General features: G+C 36.0%; 1 protein-coding gene across 2 annotated transcripts; it reads left to right on the top strand.

Moving 5' to 3' along the window:
* The first annotated feature begins 4,915 nt into the window (after positions 1-4,915).
* Positions 4,916-12,572, top strand: LOC103947665 (protein DETOXIFICATION 19). Of its 2 annotated transcripts, XM_048585721.1 has the most exons (7): positions 4,916-5,386; positions 10,487-11,031; positions 11,122-11,208; positions 11,288-11,344; positions 11,450-11,688; positions 11,806-11,924; positions 12,199-12,572. In XM_048585721.1, exons 1-7 carry the CDS (start codon positions 5,108-5,110, stop codon positions 12,319-12,321), a joined length of 1,449 nt encoding a protein of 482 aa, XP_048441678.1. In that variant the 5' UTR covers positions 4,916-5,107; the 3' UTR covers positions 12,322-12,572. The 2 variants fall into 2 exon arrangements, with proteins under 2 accessions (XP_048441678.1, XP_048441679.1); XM_048585722.1 differs by lacking the exon at positions 11,288-11,344.
* The last annotated feature ends 2,583 nt before the right edge of the window (positions 12,573-15,155 follow it).

Raw genomic sequence — 15,155 nt, forward strand, 5'->3', positions numbered from 1 at the left:
GGACACGTAGATTGGGACAGCTTGGAGTAGGAGATCAGCACAAAGATATGAAGGATGGGGTTATTGGTCAAAAGAATGGGATTGCATTTGCATGCAGCGTGAGGCCATGGAGACTTGTATTTAGAGACCTATTCCATGCAATTAAGAGTCCAATTTGAAGAAATTAGCAATATGAGTGGTGTTTGATTAATGCCGTGCATGTCCCTAATGTGCTATTGGTTTAGTGATAACAACGGGATGATCGGAGATAAAGTTGGGATTGTACGTGGTCTTGATTTCACAAACAAGTTCGAGAGGATGGCAATTTGTGAAGTTATTAAAGATAATATTCTGAGGAATATTATTTTTGATTGCTTTGGTGCGGCGGCAAATAATCTTTCAACATGGTCAGCAGACAAATAGCACTATAAATAAAAAGTTGCAAATAACGTGCCAACTCCTCCAAACCAACACACAAAAAGAAATATAAAATTAAAACAGTGAAATCCGAGGACAAAATTTTACATTATTAGTGGTGTTTTATTTTTTTGGTGTGCCGGTGATCTCCTTTGCGAGTGGAGTACTTATTCTTGCGGCTAGTCATGCTAGCCCTTCCCTTGTAAATGAATTTTAAGAAATAATTTTCGAACTCTTTTTTAAACACTCATTGATTATCTGTGTCATTTAATTCTTCTTTAAATCATAAAGGGTTAAAGTCGTACGAATACTATTTTGCATTCTTTTGGAACCTAGACGATGTTATTGGGCGGCAATTGCCTATCGGCTACTTAGTAACCAGTTTGTAGTTTTTCTTGTTTGGGCTTCGGCCTCAATTTACCTTTTTTTTTTTTTTTTTTTGGTCAAATGATAAATTTTGTTAAATTAGATGTTAGATTAATTACTGACGAGATTTGAACCAACGTCGATATGCAATTGCTCAACTCATTTCTATTACTGTGGTAAATGGTCACTTGCCAGCCTCAATGTATCTTCAAAAAAACATTTTTGTAGAGAATAATGTTAAGAATAAATAAGTCTAACAACATTTGGAAATCGAAATATAATCGTGTCAGATGATGATTTGACCATTCAATTCAATTGCATTAATTTTCTTTTGGTAAAAGGTGAGTGAATGCAATTTATTAAGCATAGATATGTTTCAAACCTACCTAAATAGTTTTTTTTTTTTTTTTTTGGTCAAAACCTACCTAAATAGTTTTATGTTCCTTTTTTTTGAAGTAAAAGTGATAATCTACGCTAACAAGCCTAGACTTGAAGTCGAAACCCGTAAATGGTTAGTTATGCTGTAAGAAAAACAAGGGGACAAAGGAAAAGGAAAACTGTAGCTACACGGAGCAGCCATGTATTCCTAGAAAGCTTTCAACTTTGAAAATCGCTGCAGGGCATCGTAGAACAGAAGGGTTCCAATGGCACGGAAGGGTCCTCGGAAGAAACAATCGTTTTTCAAGGTCGGACTTGGTGAGTGACTTCTCTAAGCATCTGGTAAAATCTTTGCCTTCTTTCTTATAAACTTCTCAAGATCAAATTTTTTACAGTCGTGCTTGCAACTTTTCTCTTCTTGTTTTTGGGTTCGTTTTCTACATTAATCAGAAATTTGAGTGAATGTTAAAAATACCCTTTTCATGGTTTCATGTTTGGATCTACTTTTGTTTATATTTAACTACTGGTGTCGATATATTATAAAAATAAAAAAAATAAAAAAATTGCACATTTGAAAACTTGTTTGGTTACTCAGAAACCGAGAGAAAAGTGAAAACTGATCCTCAGGGCTTAATCAACCGAGAATGATGACATCAATAACTTTTGGCTACTGATTTACACACAACTTTTTTCTTCCATACACACTAATTTTTATGTCCTTTGTACACTTGCAAATCCATGATATCCTGGGAGTTGTGTAGACTTCTTTCTCCAAGGAGATTATTGGTGATTGCGATTTGATCGGATTAGGATTGGACTGCATTGGAGTGTACAGAAATGTAGAGGATAACAATGATACAATTCTGTGTTTGGTACTACACATGACTAAGTAAGGGATTAAAACGTGAATTAAAACATGAGGGAGTGTTAGTGTAATGTTTCAAATGTGGGGTGATTTTGTGAAAACTCGATAAACCTCAGGGGGTGTTAGTGTAATTAACCCATTTACAAGAAGGCAAATAGGAATTGAAATCTCGAACAGTACCAAAATTTTGAAAATTTTTCAAGAATCCCAAAATTCGAGAATATCGAAATTTCAGTTCGGTTTCGGGTTCTGAAATCCCTTTTTAAAAGGGATCAATTCAGTATTCAAGCGTTGGGCTTTGGCTCGGGATCTTGACATGAACCAACCCTACAAATAGTTATTTACCTTTAGGGATTTTTCTTTTTGAACAAAACATATTATATGCATTAAGTAGGTGTGGAGTGGGTTAAGCAGTACAATAAGCTAGTAATAATGTGGTTCAAATTCGTTTTCGGTGAGAATTAAATCTAAAGCCTCTCACTCACAAGTGAAGAATAATATGACTAGACCATAGTACAATCTTATTTTTTTATTTTTTAATAAATAATATTATTAACACTAAGAGGGCGAGGATGTAGCATTATAGTCTAGTAGTACTTTACTCTCAATTTGTAAGTGAGATGTTTCAGATTCGATTCCATGAGTGGCGAGTTTGATACTTAAAATTAATCCAAAAATCTTAGAGTTGACACGTGAGCTTTCATCTGCATATGACGAAGATGCACTTGTTAAAGTGGCAAAACCCACATTTATTACACGCTTCAACTTCTTGAAAACTTGAGTTGCTAACTACGATTTTTCCAAACTCTCATGTCTAGAAGAAAAGTCAAAAGTATTAAAGATGATTAATAAGTAAATGGTTATCTTTATGCCTTCCTTATCAAGGATCCACTCAATCAAGCAAAAAATCACAATCAAATCTAATCAAGAATCATAAAGGATAATTCCAGGATATTATTTAATTAATAATATCTTGGAATAATTTTTTCCTAATACATCCAACAGATGATAGTGACACATGTTGGCCAATTGGACGTTTGCACATGGCATGACAATTCTTGTATGACACACATTGACCAATTGGACATCGACACATGGCATGGCAATTACTACACATGTGGCGGACTATCTCCCAATAAATACCCCATTCTCCACCAAGTTTCGATAAATTTTTGTTGCGCAATTAAGTCCTCAATTCTCTCTTTTTAGAGAAATGCACTCAAGCATTAGAAATTCATTGGTCAAACCCTGCACCCCGCTCTGTGGGCACGTGGCTTTGGTTATTGATTAAAGATATTTAATTATTTTATAGATACAAATTTATCAAGATTGAATACCACGAATTTTTGCCACCACACCCTATTATTAATTGTTTTGGTGAAAAAATTCAATTTATTAATTAGTCAAAGTATTAATACTTTGCTATTAAAAAGAGACAAAATGCCATTTTTTATAAGGTGCAATCAGAATCTGTTGACTAATCAGATTATAAAACGACAACGGCATCAATTCTGTTGACTAATCAGACGACTGCCTTCTATTACTTAAGCAAGAGTTGTCATGAACCAGCTGGGTTATTATATAGATCCCCTAAAGTAGAAAAACCATTGTATGAATAAATCAAAAGAAAATTTATGAAAATTTTAACAATACAGACAAAATAAATAGTATAATGATTGATTTTTTAGTGTAAAAATATGATTTTTCATTAAAATGAACAGTACCGGAAGTTTTTCGTTAAACTTCTTGTAAATCAAAGCATAATAACGTGAAAGAAACATAAAGGTGTGCAGAGAGAAACAGAATTCAGTACCTAAACCCTCAAAAATGGAGGCAGATTGTCTGCCTTCTTGTTTGAGTGCCCTTCCATTCTCTCTTATTTTATACGATCACGGTTAAGTCAGATCAACATTTTATATTGACTTTTTATAGAGATAATAAGAATATAAAATATTAACGTGTGACTGAATAAATAAGAAAAGACGAGAAAGACATCCAAACATAAAGGCAGAAAATCTACCTCCCTCAAAAATAGCAAATGACTAAGTGAAGGAGCAAAATTGACCACTCCACTATATAAAAATGGGACAAAACTCCGGTAAAATTTCCAAATTTTAACGGAAGAATATAACGTTTGGTGAATTAAAAAGGTACATGTACATGTCTTGGTGGGCAACTTTATTGAATTTTGTTTTCTTTATCCAAAAAGATATACACGTGAACCAGAAAGGCAAGGGATACAATTCTACTTTCTCTGATTGGATTTATTTTTATTTTTATTGGAACCATGAATTGGCATGATATGGACATCACATGCCGTATTATATGAAGCTGATGATGTGATTTCACGATTGTAGTAACCGAGTAACTATAGTTGACGGTCGATAAATAAAATTCATTTCACTCTTAAAAAAATGTGGTGCGAAAATATAATATTTTTTCATACCCCTCAATTTTGACAATTTAACCTGCATTATTGTTGCATAGTATGTAAAACTATTAAGTAATTTAATTGCATAATACTCTCTTCCACAATTCTAGTTGCAGACTTGGTTAGTGTGGGATGGGGAAAATATGCCTCTTTCTTTCAAACTTTCTTTAATTATTTTATTTTTATTGTTTTACCATCCTATGATAAATAATAATGCTCTCTTTTGAAATGCTAATTAAAAAAAATGAGTTTTAACGAAAAACTCGCGGTACTGTTTATTTTAACAAAAAATCATAATTTTACACTAAAATATCAATTCTGGTACTATTTAATTTACCATTTATTTTATCCTTATCGTTAAAACTCAAAGTTTTCAAATCCTTTTCATTAGTTTTTCTTTTAAAAAAAAAAGGGGTATTTGAACATTTTGAAAAGAGTAGTTTTATTAACACACCACTTATTTTCTTATATTACTCTCATTGTTCACATGCATTCAATATTCCCTCATTGTTCATTCTCACCACACCTCCAAATTTCAAGACTTTCGCTAAACATGTCAATGCTAATTATAAGGTCAACTACATGACATTCGATTGTTGGTTTATGTTAATCAGAAACAGACGACATATCGATATTGCAGACCAGAAGAAAAGTTGAAGGACTAGACAACAATGGAGAACGGAGAGATGGTAGCAGACACTAATAATACGACGCCGTTGTTGGAGGCAGGTGGTCATGGAGGAACAAAAGGGGGGTGGTGGAACAAGGTGCTGGACGTGGAGGAGGCAAAAAATCAGGTGTTGTTTTCGTTGCCAATGATTCTGACGAATGTTTGCTATTACATGATCCCTTTGATTTCGGTCATGTTTGCCGGCCATCTTGGTGAGCTACAGCTTGCCGGTGCAACCCTCGCCAATTCTTGGGCCACCGTCACCGGCTTCGCTCTCATGGTAAGGTGATTCTCTCACTCTCTCTGTATATCATGTTCTCTCCATGTATGTGCTATTAGGAAAATTAATTGAACAGTAACCAAGAAATATACAAATAAAACTGGTTATGAACTTTTAATAAGGATTAAGATTGAAGACACAAACAAACAATAAAGAAATACTAAATCGTGATTTATATGTGGCTTATTCTTTGTTATCAATTAATCATCCGTGACATTTACCCATCCCAAGCTTTTTAATCAATAGATTCATCGGTCAACTCTTGAGTTGACTGAACTTATATATGTATATATAGAACATTAGAAATTATGAATAAAGTAATTTATAACTTCATTCACAAAATGAAATTGACACGCCCCAACCGAAATCAATAAGTGCTGGCCGTCACGTGAAAGTGACGTAACCATGTGCACAGTGCGAAAACAATAATAATATAAGAAATGTGAATAAATAAAAACCAATCTAACTAGAGCACTAAATAAGATAAGGTGCAAGACGAAAATAAGTGTGAATTCACAACCAGAGCATAAACAGCCTAAGTGCAGTCCAGCAGAACGAATACTAATTATACAACACCCAAAGGTAATCCTACAATGGTGATAATCTGCCAGAGCTGCTGTTGATTCCTCACAAGCCACCAAAAAGCACTCTAACTAGAACCTAGAGGGGCGCAAAACAGAAAGTGTGAGTGGACAAAAACAAAGCTTTTCAAAATCATTTCATTTATCAAAGATTGTAACCTCTCACTGTAAAACCTGTATAATTTCCCAGAAAATAGAATACATATTTATACCACAGCCATACTTAGAATAGCAAAATTTACAATATATGCCATGTCGAATATCTCAGCATAAAAATATGTAAACCAGGTGATATAAATCAATGCAAATGATATGTCAACCAGAGTCACCTAACGTGACCTGTACGGCTGAATCTAGAGCTCATCCATCTAGCCGGGGTCATCTAATGTGACATGTACGGCTCAAATCCACATCTCAACAAATATACCTGCACACGAGTCGGAACCACCTAAAGTGGTCTGTACGACATGACTGGTTGTAAATAAATACGCTTAAGTGCTACGATCACGTGAAGACTGTGCGAATAATCGCGGGTCACCTATGAGTCGAAACTACCTATAGTGGTCTGTACGACAGGACTGTGGACCTAACTTGGATCCAAGGTGAGCGTATGGTGCGGGAGGTGAACATCACGTGAAGGACTATGCCCTAACTCTGGGCGGGAGCACTAACACCGGGGTGTAGATTTATGAGCTCTCAACACATCTCACATAATCATCAATTCACATAAACAATCTACTGAAGGAAGATTTGTGAAAAACATGTTCATTTAAGCAACATCAATAGCATGCAATTAACAATTAAAGGCGGAATCATGCTTGTATGCACTTAAAAACAAAACATTTACCCATGAAATTCAAAGCCTAGTAGATAGGTGAACCAAGACTCAACTCAAAACAAAGTGAGTTGAGAAATCAATACCTTTGTAGATTCCTCTTTGCATAAGCAAAGGCTAATCACCCAAAGAGAGGGCCTTCATTCCTTGCATCTTAGATCCATGGATTTGGATGGATGAAAAGGTTTCTCCAAGTTCCCAAAATTGAGAACCTCTAATGATTCATCACCAAGGCATAATGAAGAAGAAATGAGTGACCTTGGAGGAGTTTGATTGCTAGATGATCCCTCCAAGGTGGCCTAAATTTTAGAGAGAAAGGAGAGCTTGTGTTCTCATCCTTTCCCCAAAAATTACCATATGTAAATTTTAGGCTATAAAGTCCTTTATATAGTCCCTTCAAATAAGTGACCTAATGGACCAAAAACCCTATTCTTCTAACATGGCAAGCCTATAGGGTTTATTGGGCTTTCAAGCCCTTTGTTTATTCAAGTTGTCATACAACTTGAGTTAATGGGCTTGACATTCAAATCCCATTGGGCCTTGCGGCCCAAAACTAACCCGAGGTCTTTAACGAACTTATTCGTTTGATTAATTAACATATTAATTAATCCTAGCCTTAGATAAATAATTAAACCATTTAATTATTCTTACTCATCTCCGTTGTTTCTTCAAACTCTACCTTACTCGGTGAACGATCCATTAGGTTCCTTTTAGCGAGGCAGTGGGCGATTAAAACTCTTTCTAATCGATTGTGAATTGAAACTTACTTTCAATTCTCCCGTTAGTGATAATACACTTTTAGGGCTTCCACAAACCATGGTTAACGCCTAGCAGCATGTCATGGTTACCCAAGCTAATCAGAAGAGGTGGAGAACCTATTCAGTTTTAGGATTACAAATGCAATACGGTCTTTCTCTAATACAATACTCTTGACCACTTTGTTTGGTTTGATAGTTTATTCATGTCTACTATCCAATGTGAGTCTTGTGCTTATATGATTACCTTGAATGTGATTTGGAACACATTCCTAAATCTCATTCATACTTTGGCCAAAGATTCTTAATCATATCATAGAGTATTCTCCCTCAAACAGTTTGAAGGTTAGAGATCCCTTGTTGCGCATTCACTTGCCTCCATGGCTAAGTGGCTTAACCCCAACGATGCCATGGACACCCTCCTGATGGAGTGACTTTGACATAATCAAAGATTAAGGACCTAACCACAAGACAACTGTGATGCCTCAGGTCAAAAGACTAATTTGCATTATCCCAATCATGAGTTCTCATGTGACATGAATATGAGAACTCTTCGTTGATCGTGTTCAGTGAACTCATTCTCTATTGAGCACCTACGTACTTGTCTTGATGTCACACACACCAATGACTCGAGACTAGTCACTCTCCCTGAGAGAAGACATAGCACGTACTGATCTTAACGGACTGTCAATGCCTAATTGACAATCCTATGATCAGGAACATTTAGGATGTGTCAACGAAAGAATGGTCTCATGAATCTAACTTCTTTAGATCGCATTCTTCCAATCACATATTCCTTGGACTTATCGTTTAAGCATATAACATTTATATGAGACGGCTCAAACAATAATCTTTGCCCTTTACATTTAAACTACATTAGTTTGAAATGTCCGTAAAGTATCATCATATGATTGGTTTTAGGGCACATTTCCAACATCTACAACTCACCTGGTACTTACCTGAGCATCCATGCATCAAATCACAATATGCACATATCATACAAATTCGTAGGCTAAGCATAAATCAATAGGCATGGCATTTCAAACATAATTTCATTTAAATCAATTTTCTGGGAAAAATCTCAAGTATATAGGTATATATGGAAAACCAAAAGCCCACTCACTGGTATGTGGAAGGGTCGTAGCCCCCAAGCCTCGATTGACTATGTTCATCCTGAGAATAGGTCTCACCTATATGCGAAACAACTATATAACTGTCAATTTAAAGCACATAAACGAAACGAAACTAGCTAATAACTTCTCATACATTGCTTAAATGAGGTGTTTGAATATACCAATGTGATCTACTTAACACCATGAACATCCTCATATTTTTAAATTAATTTTTGGACCACCTATGCGTTGCCATGCACCGGCAAGGGCACGGCCAGACGCACCGGCCATGCGCAGACACGTGCCTGATATACGTACGGTAACCCTGACGACGTTAGGGAATATTCCGTCCAAAAATGGAATATACTGTTATATATACCTAACGACGTTAGTAACACCGTTTGTATATTCTATCAAAGTTGACAGAATATTCTTCGTCTTTTTCGATGATCCTCGCCGGAGCCACTGTCGGTCGCCATCTGCGTTGGCGGAAACTGAAAAAACTTTTAATCGTCATATCTTCTTCATTTTTCAACCAAAATTCATGAAATTTGTACCAAAATGAAGCTTACAATGAGTAGAACAAAACCTTACCACTTTTAGGACTTAAATCCAATTGGATCTCGCCGGAAAAACCCACGATAATCCAGCCATTACTGCAACTCGATGAACTCGAGCTTCTCGACGTCCAAAACATTTTAAAATTACTCCTTGAGCTTTGTGAATACGTCTTAAAGCTTCCTAGAACCTTAAAACTCACTGAAAAGTCCACGATCACGACTGCATGAACAGTGCACCAAATCGGGAATTCTTGGTTCTCAGGTTTTTGAAGGCTTCACGTCCAACCAAGGGTGTGGATGAGTTCCTGGGCTTGCTAGGAGTCCAAAACCAACCTTCAAATGTTCGATTCGTGCATGAAATGATTGGTCCAAGGTTTGTCTGTACAACTGTACGGAATTTGCAGAAAATTCGAAAGGGAGGAGAGAGAAGGTACACGGGTTAAGAGTGTGTGTGTGTGTGTGTGTATGTGGTCCTAGTTTGGGCTACCAACCAAAACAAACAAAAGCTTAAGTCCTAAATGGGTTAAAACACTTAGGAAAGATTTTAATTGGTCCAAATCCTTAGCCTAATAACACAGACCACCACCAACACGCTCAAGGGCAAAATAGACATTTCACACTGTCGATAAAAGTAATTCGGTATGGGCTATCACATAAACTCTCTTTGAATCACTCTGGAATAAAATTGGAAAATAAGTTTGATTGTTTTTTATTGTATAGAGATATCGAATCCAGCCTTTTTTAGATTTCTTACATAACATGGTGGTAGTGGACAAATAAATATAGGTCAATTTATTTAGCAATATATAACTTCTTCAATTTCAACAAACTTATATAAAAAAAAAATCACTTTTATTAGATTAAATGGAGCAAGGTTCTATTCTATTAATATAGAAAGGGTTTGCATAATATCTGATTGATAGAATTCCACAAGTGAATAGAAAGTTGGGTCTACATTGGATCTCACCTAATTCGCCCCATCTTCACCCACTTCTATTTTTGTTTAATAGTTTGTAACCGGATTTCTTCGTGCATGTTAGTGTATACGGTCTTAGAGTATTGCTTTCTTAAAATATGTTTTCCATGGCCTTCTCAATTCACTTGCTTTGTCTTTCAATTTTTCTAAATCAAGCGTTCTGCTTTTTTTCTTTTTTCTTTTTTTTTTTTGTACTTTAGAAAGGCAAAGAATAGTGCCAATTAATAGACCGGCCTTCTCTTTGAACTGTTTTCTTTGTCTATTATTCTTTCTTGGTTTAGGTTGGATTAAGTGGAGCTCTGGAAACGTTGTGTGGGCAAGGATTCGGCGCAAAGTTATATAGAATGCTGGGGATTTATCTACAAGCCTCTTCCATCATTTCTTTCCTGGCCTCTATCATTGTATCCGTAGTCTGGTTCTATACAGAACCAATACTTATCTTAATTCACCAAGACCCTCAAATCTCAAAATATGCAGCGCTTTATATGAAATTTCTGATTCCAGGGTTGTTTGCATATGGCTTCCTGCACAATATTTTGAGATTTCTTCAGACACAATCCGTTGTCATGCCATTGGTCTACTTCTCGGTGATCCCAGTGGTTCTTCATGTTGGCATTGCGTATGGCCTGGTACATTGGACAGGTCTTGGTTACGTGGGAGCTCCGCTGGCAGCTTCGATTTCAGTATGGATATCAATGCTAATGTTGGCCACGTACGTTTTGTGCGCAAAGAAGTTTGAGCATACGTGGGAAGGGTTTACATTAGAATCATTTCATTATGTCCTCACCAACTTGAAACTTGCCCTACCCTCTGCAGCAATGGTATGGTAAGTGTTCTTCAATTTTTCTTTACTCTTTTTCTGAGTATGTGAGATAGAATCTAAGTATTCATGTCATCATTTTTTTCGTCTTTCCAGTTTGGAGTGTTGGGCCTTTGAGATTCTGGTGTTCATGGCAGGAGTAATGCCAAAAGCTGAACAAAACACTTCCCTAATCGCAATCTGGTAAGCATTCGGCTAGCTCTAAACTTATAATTTTTCGCTCGACTCGAGTAGATTTTTCCTAATCTAATCATATCTTCAGTGTGAATACAGAAGCAATTGCATACATGATTACATATGGCCTCAGTGCTGCTGCATGGTTGGTAGAACAATAAATTCCAAGTTTAACTAATCACTTCGGGTTTTTCGATTCTACATTCTGTTTCACACGTTGAATCAAATATTACTTTTTTCTTGCTTGTAGCACAAGGGTGTCAAATGAATTGGGAGCAGGCAATCCTGAGAAAGCCAAGAATGCAATGGCTGTGACTCTTAAGCTCTCTATACTTCTCGCGCTCATTGTTGATCTGGCTCTGGCATTTGGTCACAATGTATGGGCCGGCGCCTTCAGCGACAGCAGCGTAATAATAAAACTATTTGCTTCCATGACACCGTTGCTTGCAATTTCTATAATTGCTGATTCTTTCCAATGCGTCTTATCAGGTCCGAATCATCATCCACTTCTATTAGGGGTTGTCCATCTGCTACTTTGCATTTGAACTTATTCTCTTTGCCTTCTATTTCTCGAGTATCTATGAGAGCGAATTTTCGGTATTTCAGGTGTGGCCAGAGGATGTGGGTGGCAGCACCTGGCTGTGTATGTAAACTTGGGAACATTCTATTTGGTTGGCATGACAATTGCAGGTGTTCTTGCATTTAAGTTGAAACTATATGCTAAGGTTAGACCATTAAACTTGTAGCTTAATTTTACACCCCCATAGGATTGAACCTTGGGTTTCCAAAATAGTGTAAAAAGAAGTGTTTCGAATCACTGCTGTTTGACGCGGACCTGTTATAAAAAAGTCCGGGCATCTGCACACTCAGTACTAACATTATTAATTCTTTGGCTGAACACAGAAGTGGAACAAGCGGCTAGCTAGTAGTTGATTTTTTTTTTTTTTGTTTATGTATCTAACTCAGTTCACGTTTTGTGCTTGATTTCTTCTGGTGCAGGGGTTGTGGATTGGTTTAATCTGCGGTCTTTCTTGCCAAACTGTCCTACTTTTGGTGGTCACGCTGCGCACAAAATGGACTCAACTGGATTTACCTCGTAACGCAGATGCAATTTTGGTCTAAATGGTTACACAAAACTAGTTAACAACATAGACCGCAATGGCAACCTTTTTAGACTAGATTATGGAATTTTGAGGAAGTTATATATTGCAGAGAAAAATAGTCTCTGGATGATGGAGAAGATGCATGCATGTTTCCATTAACTGGTTGTTCTGGCAAGCAATTTCCTATAGCAGGTAGGTAGGTGACTTCAATAAGAGAAATTCACGTACTATTTAATGAAGATTAATAAAAAGGATCTGATTTGCTGAGCACTTTTGCATCTTCAACGAATTTCACGCGTGACTGTCTTAATCTTTATAGCGATGACTACAAGAGTACGCGTATAATATCCCTTAAAGATAATATAGCGAAGGAGATTTTAGTAGTGAGCTATATTTGACATTGAAAAAAAAAAAAAAAAAAAAAAAAAAACCAGCTGGTTGCTTGGCAATCTATTATTTCGGAGGCCGGAAAAACTTACAGAAGTATTTTAGCCTCCCACTAATCATTACCGTGCAATCCACCAGTAGAACTCAATCATTTTTCAATGCAACGGAAAATTGGAGTCATACGCAAGGTCATATTTGATTTTAGATATAGCTCTACAGGTAAAACTAAAACCCCACGTTAGAAGATTCAAAAATTATATTTGACTCAACTTTTCTCTAAGGAACATCAATTAAAGGCTTAGCCACTTATTATTATGGCAAGTTCATTATAAAGTTTAGTCCATTGCTCTATTCTTTTGTATATACTATTGTTTGTTAAAATACACACACATACATACTTCTCTGCCCTCCTACTCCCCATACACTCTTATCGCCTCTTATTTTGTACGGTCACGGTTAAGCCACGTTAACATTTTATATTGATTTTTTTATAAAGATAATAAGACAAAAAACAATAGTAATATAAAATATTGACATGGCTTAATCGTGATTACACAAATAGAAGATGATAAGAGTGTATGGGAAGTGGAAGGGTAAAGAAGCTAGGTCCCGAGAGAATATGAGTTGTAAGTGCATGTTGAACACATGGCGGAAGAAAGCAAACAAACAAACAAAAAGACAGTAGCGACTTGACTCTAGCTGGACAGATTTTCAATGTACGTAGAACATGGAGTGTTAAATTATATGTGATTATACTAGTGTAGCTAAAGTTTCTTTTAAGCGTGGCCTACATCCCAGAGTTTCACGTCACATATTTACCATCCTTTGTAAAAATGTTGTGTTCTTGTAGCCAAGTAGTGTTCTTGTAAAAATGTTGTGACTGCAGTATTACTTTTAGCTTATCTATTTTGGTTGAAGGATGATGTTATTTAATTTAATTACCCCAGCCACTCTTCTGTCTCTAAGTGCTTAGTATTTTTTTCACAGGTCTTCAATTTCTGTTTTTGATACAAGCAATGTTGGCCAATTTGATTCTGGGATCCTGAATGTAATAGTAAACTCTCTTTTCCAAAAAGTATCATGACCCAAATCGGAACTCGGACGTCAAAATTGCAAATTTCTAATGCGTCCCTTTGACTTCCGTTGGTTCATTTCCTCTTCAATCCATTCGGTTATTTGTTCTACATCATTTAGATGATAAATAACTAATACATAAATGTGTTGGTGTTTATATAGGGTAAGCTAAAATAACTAGGTAACACCAATGAATGTGAATGTGTTGGTATTTAGATTCCAATTATTCAACTTTGTACAATTCTAGTTGCAGACTTGGAGTTAGCGTGGGTTGGGGAAAATATATCTCTTTCCTTCAAATTTTCTTTAATTATATTACTTTTACTGTTTCACCATAAATAATAATACTCTCTTTTGAAATGCTAACTAATCAATCAAGTTTTGAAAACTCAACAATAAGGATTTTTTTTATTGTAGGCCTATTTCACTGAAGAATCATAGAAAAATAGTAGATATAACCAGCAAATTTTGGAAAAGTTCAAATTTGGGAAAATGTTAAACAACGGAAAAAAAAAAAAATTAAACATGAGTAGGTAGAGGGAGAAAAATGTGATTATTATTTCACTTTTAGTATTCTAATTGCTTGAAATTTTGGTATGGGTTGGGTTAAGTGGAGCTCTAGAGACGCTTTGCAGGTAAGGTTTGGAGCAAAGTTGTTTGGATCTAAAATTACACCATCCATCCGTGCAATTAAGGCTATTGAGTGAGCATAGTTGCACACCATCGGATGGGAAAGTTAAGATAATGTTGTTGTTGTTAGGGGATAATATTATGGTTTTTAATTATCTTTTAATAATAATTGTCCCAACGTTTTCTTATGCAAGATAAATGGGATTCAAATTATCTCCAATCTGGAAGCAATAAGAGAGTTCAAGTTAACTTGGGTTTGCTAGCAGTGGACACGTAGATTGGGACAGCTTGGAGTAGGAGATCAGCACAAAGATATGAAGGATGGGGTTATTGGTCAAAAGAATGGGATTGCATTTGCATGCAGCGTGAGGCCATGGAGACTTGTATTTAGAGACCTATTCCATGCAATTAAGAGTCCAATTTGAAGAAATTAGCAATATGAGTGGTGTTTGATTAATGCCGTGCATGTCCCTAATGTGCTATTGGTTTAGTGATAACAACGGGATGATCGGAGATAAAGTTGGGATTATACGTGGTCTTGATTTCACAAACAAGTTCGAGAGGATGGCAATTTGTGAAGTTATTAAAGATAATATTCTGAGGAATATTATTTTTGATTGCTTTGGTGCCGCGGCAAATATTCTTTCAACATGGCCAGCAAGCAAATAACACTATAAATACAAAGTTTCAAATAACGTGCCAACCCTTCCAAATCAACGCACAAAAAGAAATATAAAATTAAAGTAGTGAAATCCGAGGATA

This window comes from the organism of the source record quoted next, unplaced genomic scaffold (assembly GCF_019419815.1).
Source record: "Pyrus x bretschneideri cultivar Hongxiangsu unplaced genomic scaffold, Pyrus_bretschneideri_v1 Contig23, whole genome shotgun sequence".
NCBI classification, from domain to species: Eukaryota; Viridiplantae; Streptophyta; class Magnoliopsida; order Rosales; family Rosaceae; genus Pyrus; species Pyrus x bretschneideri.

Coding starts and splice junctions, on each gene's coding strand:
- LOC103947665 (XM_048585721.1), top strand. CDS start 5,108: ATGGAGAACGGAGAGATGGTAGCAGACACTAATAATACGACGCCGTTG. Junction 5,387..10,486: donor TCACCGGCTTCGCTCTCATG/GTAAGGTGATTC, acceptor TTCTTGGTTTAG/GTTGGATTAAGTGGAGCTCT. Junction 11,689..11,805: donor TTTCCAATGCGTCTTATCAG/GTCCGAATCATC, acceptor TCGGTATTTCAG/GTGTGGCCAGAGGATGTGGG.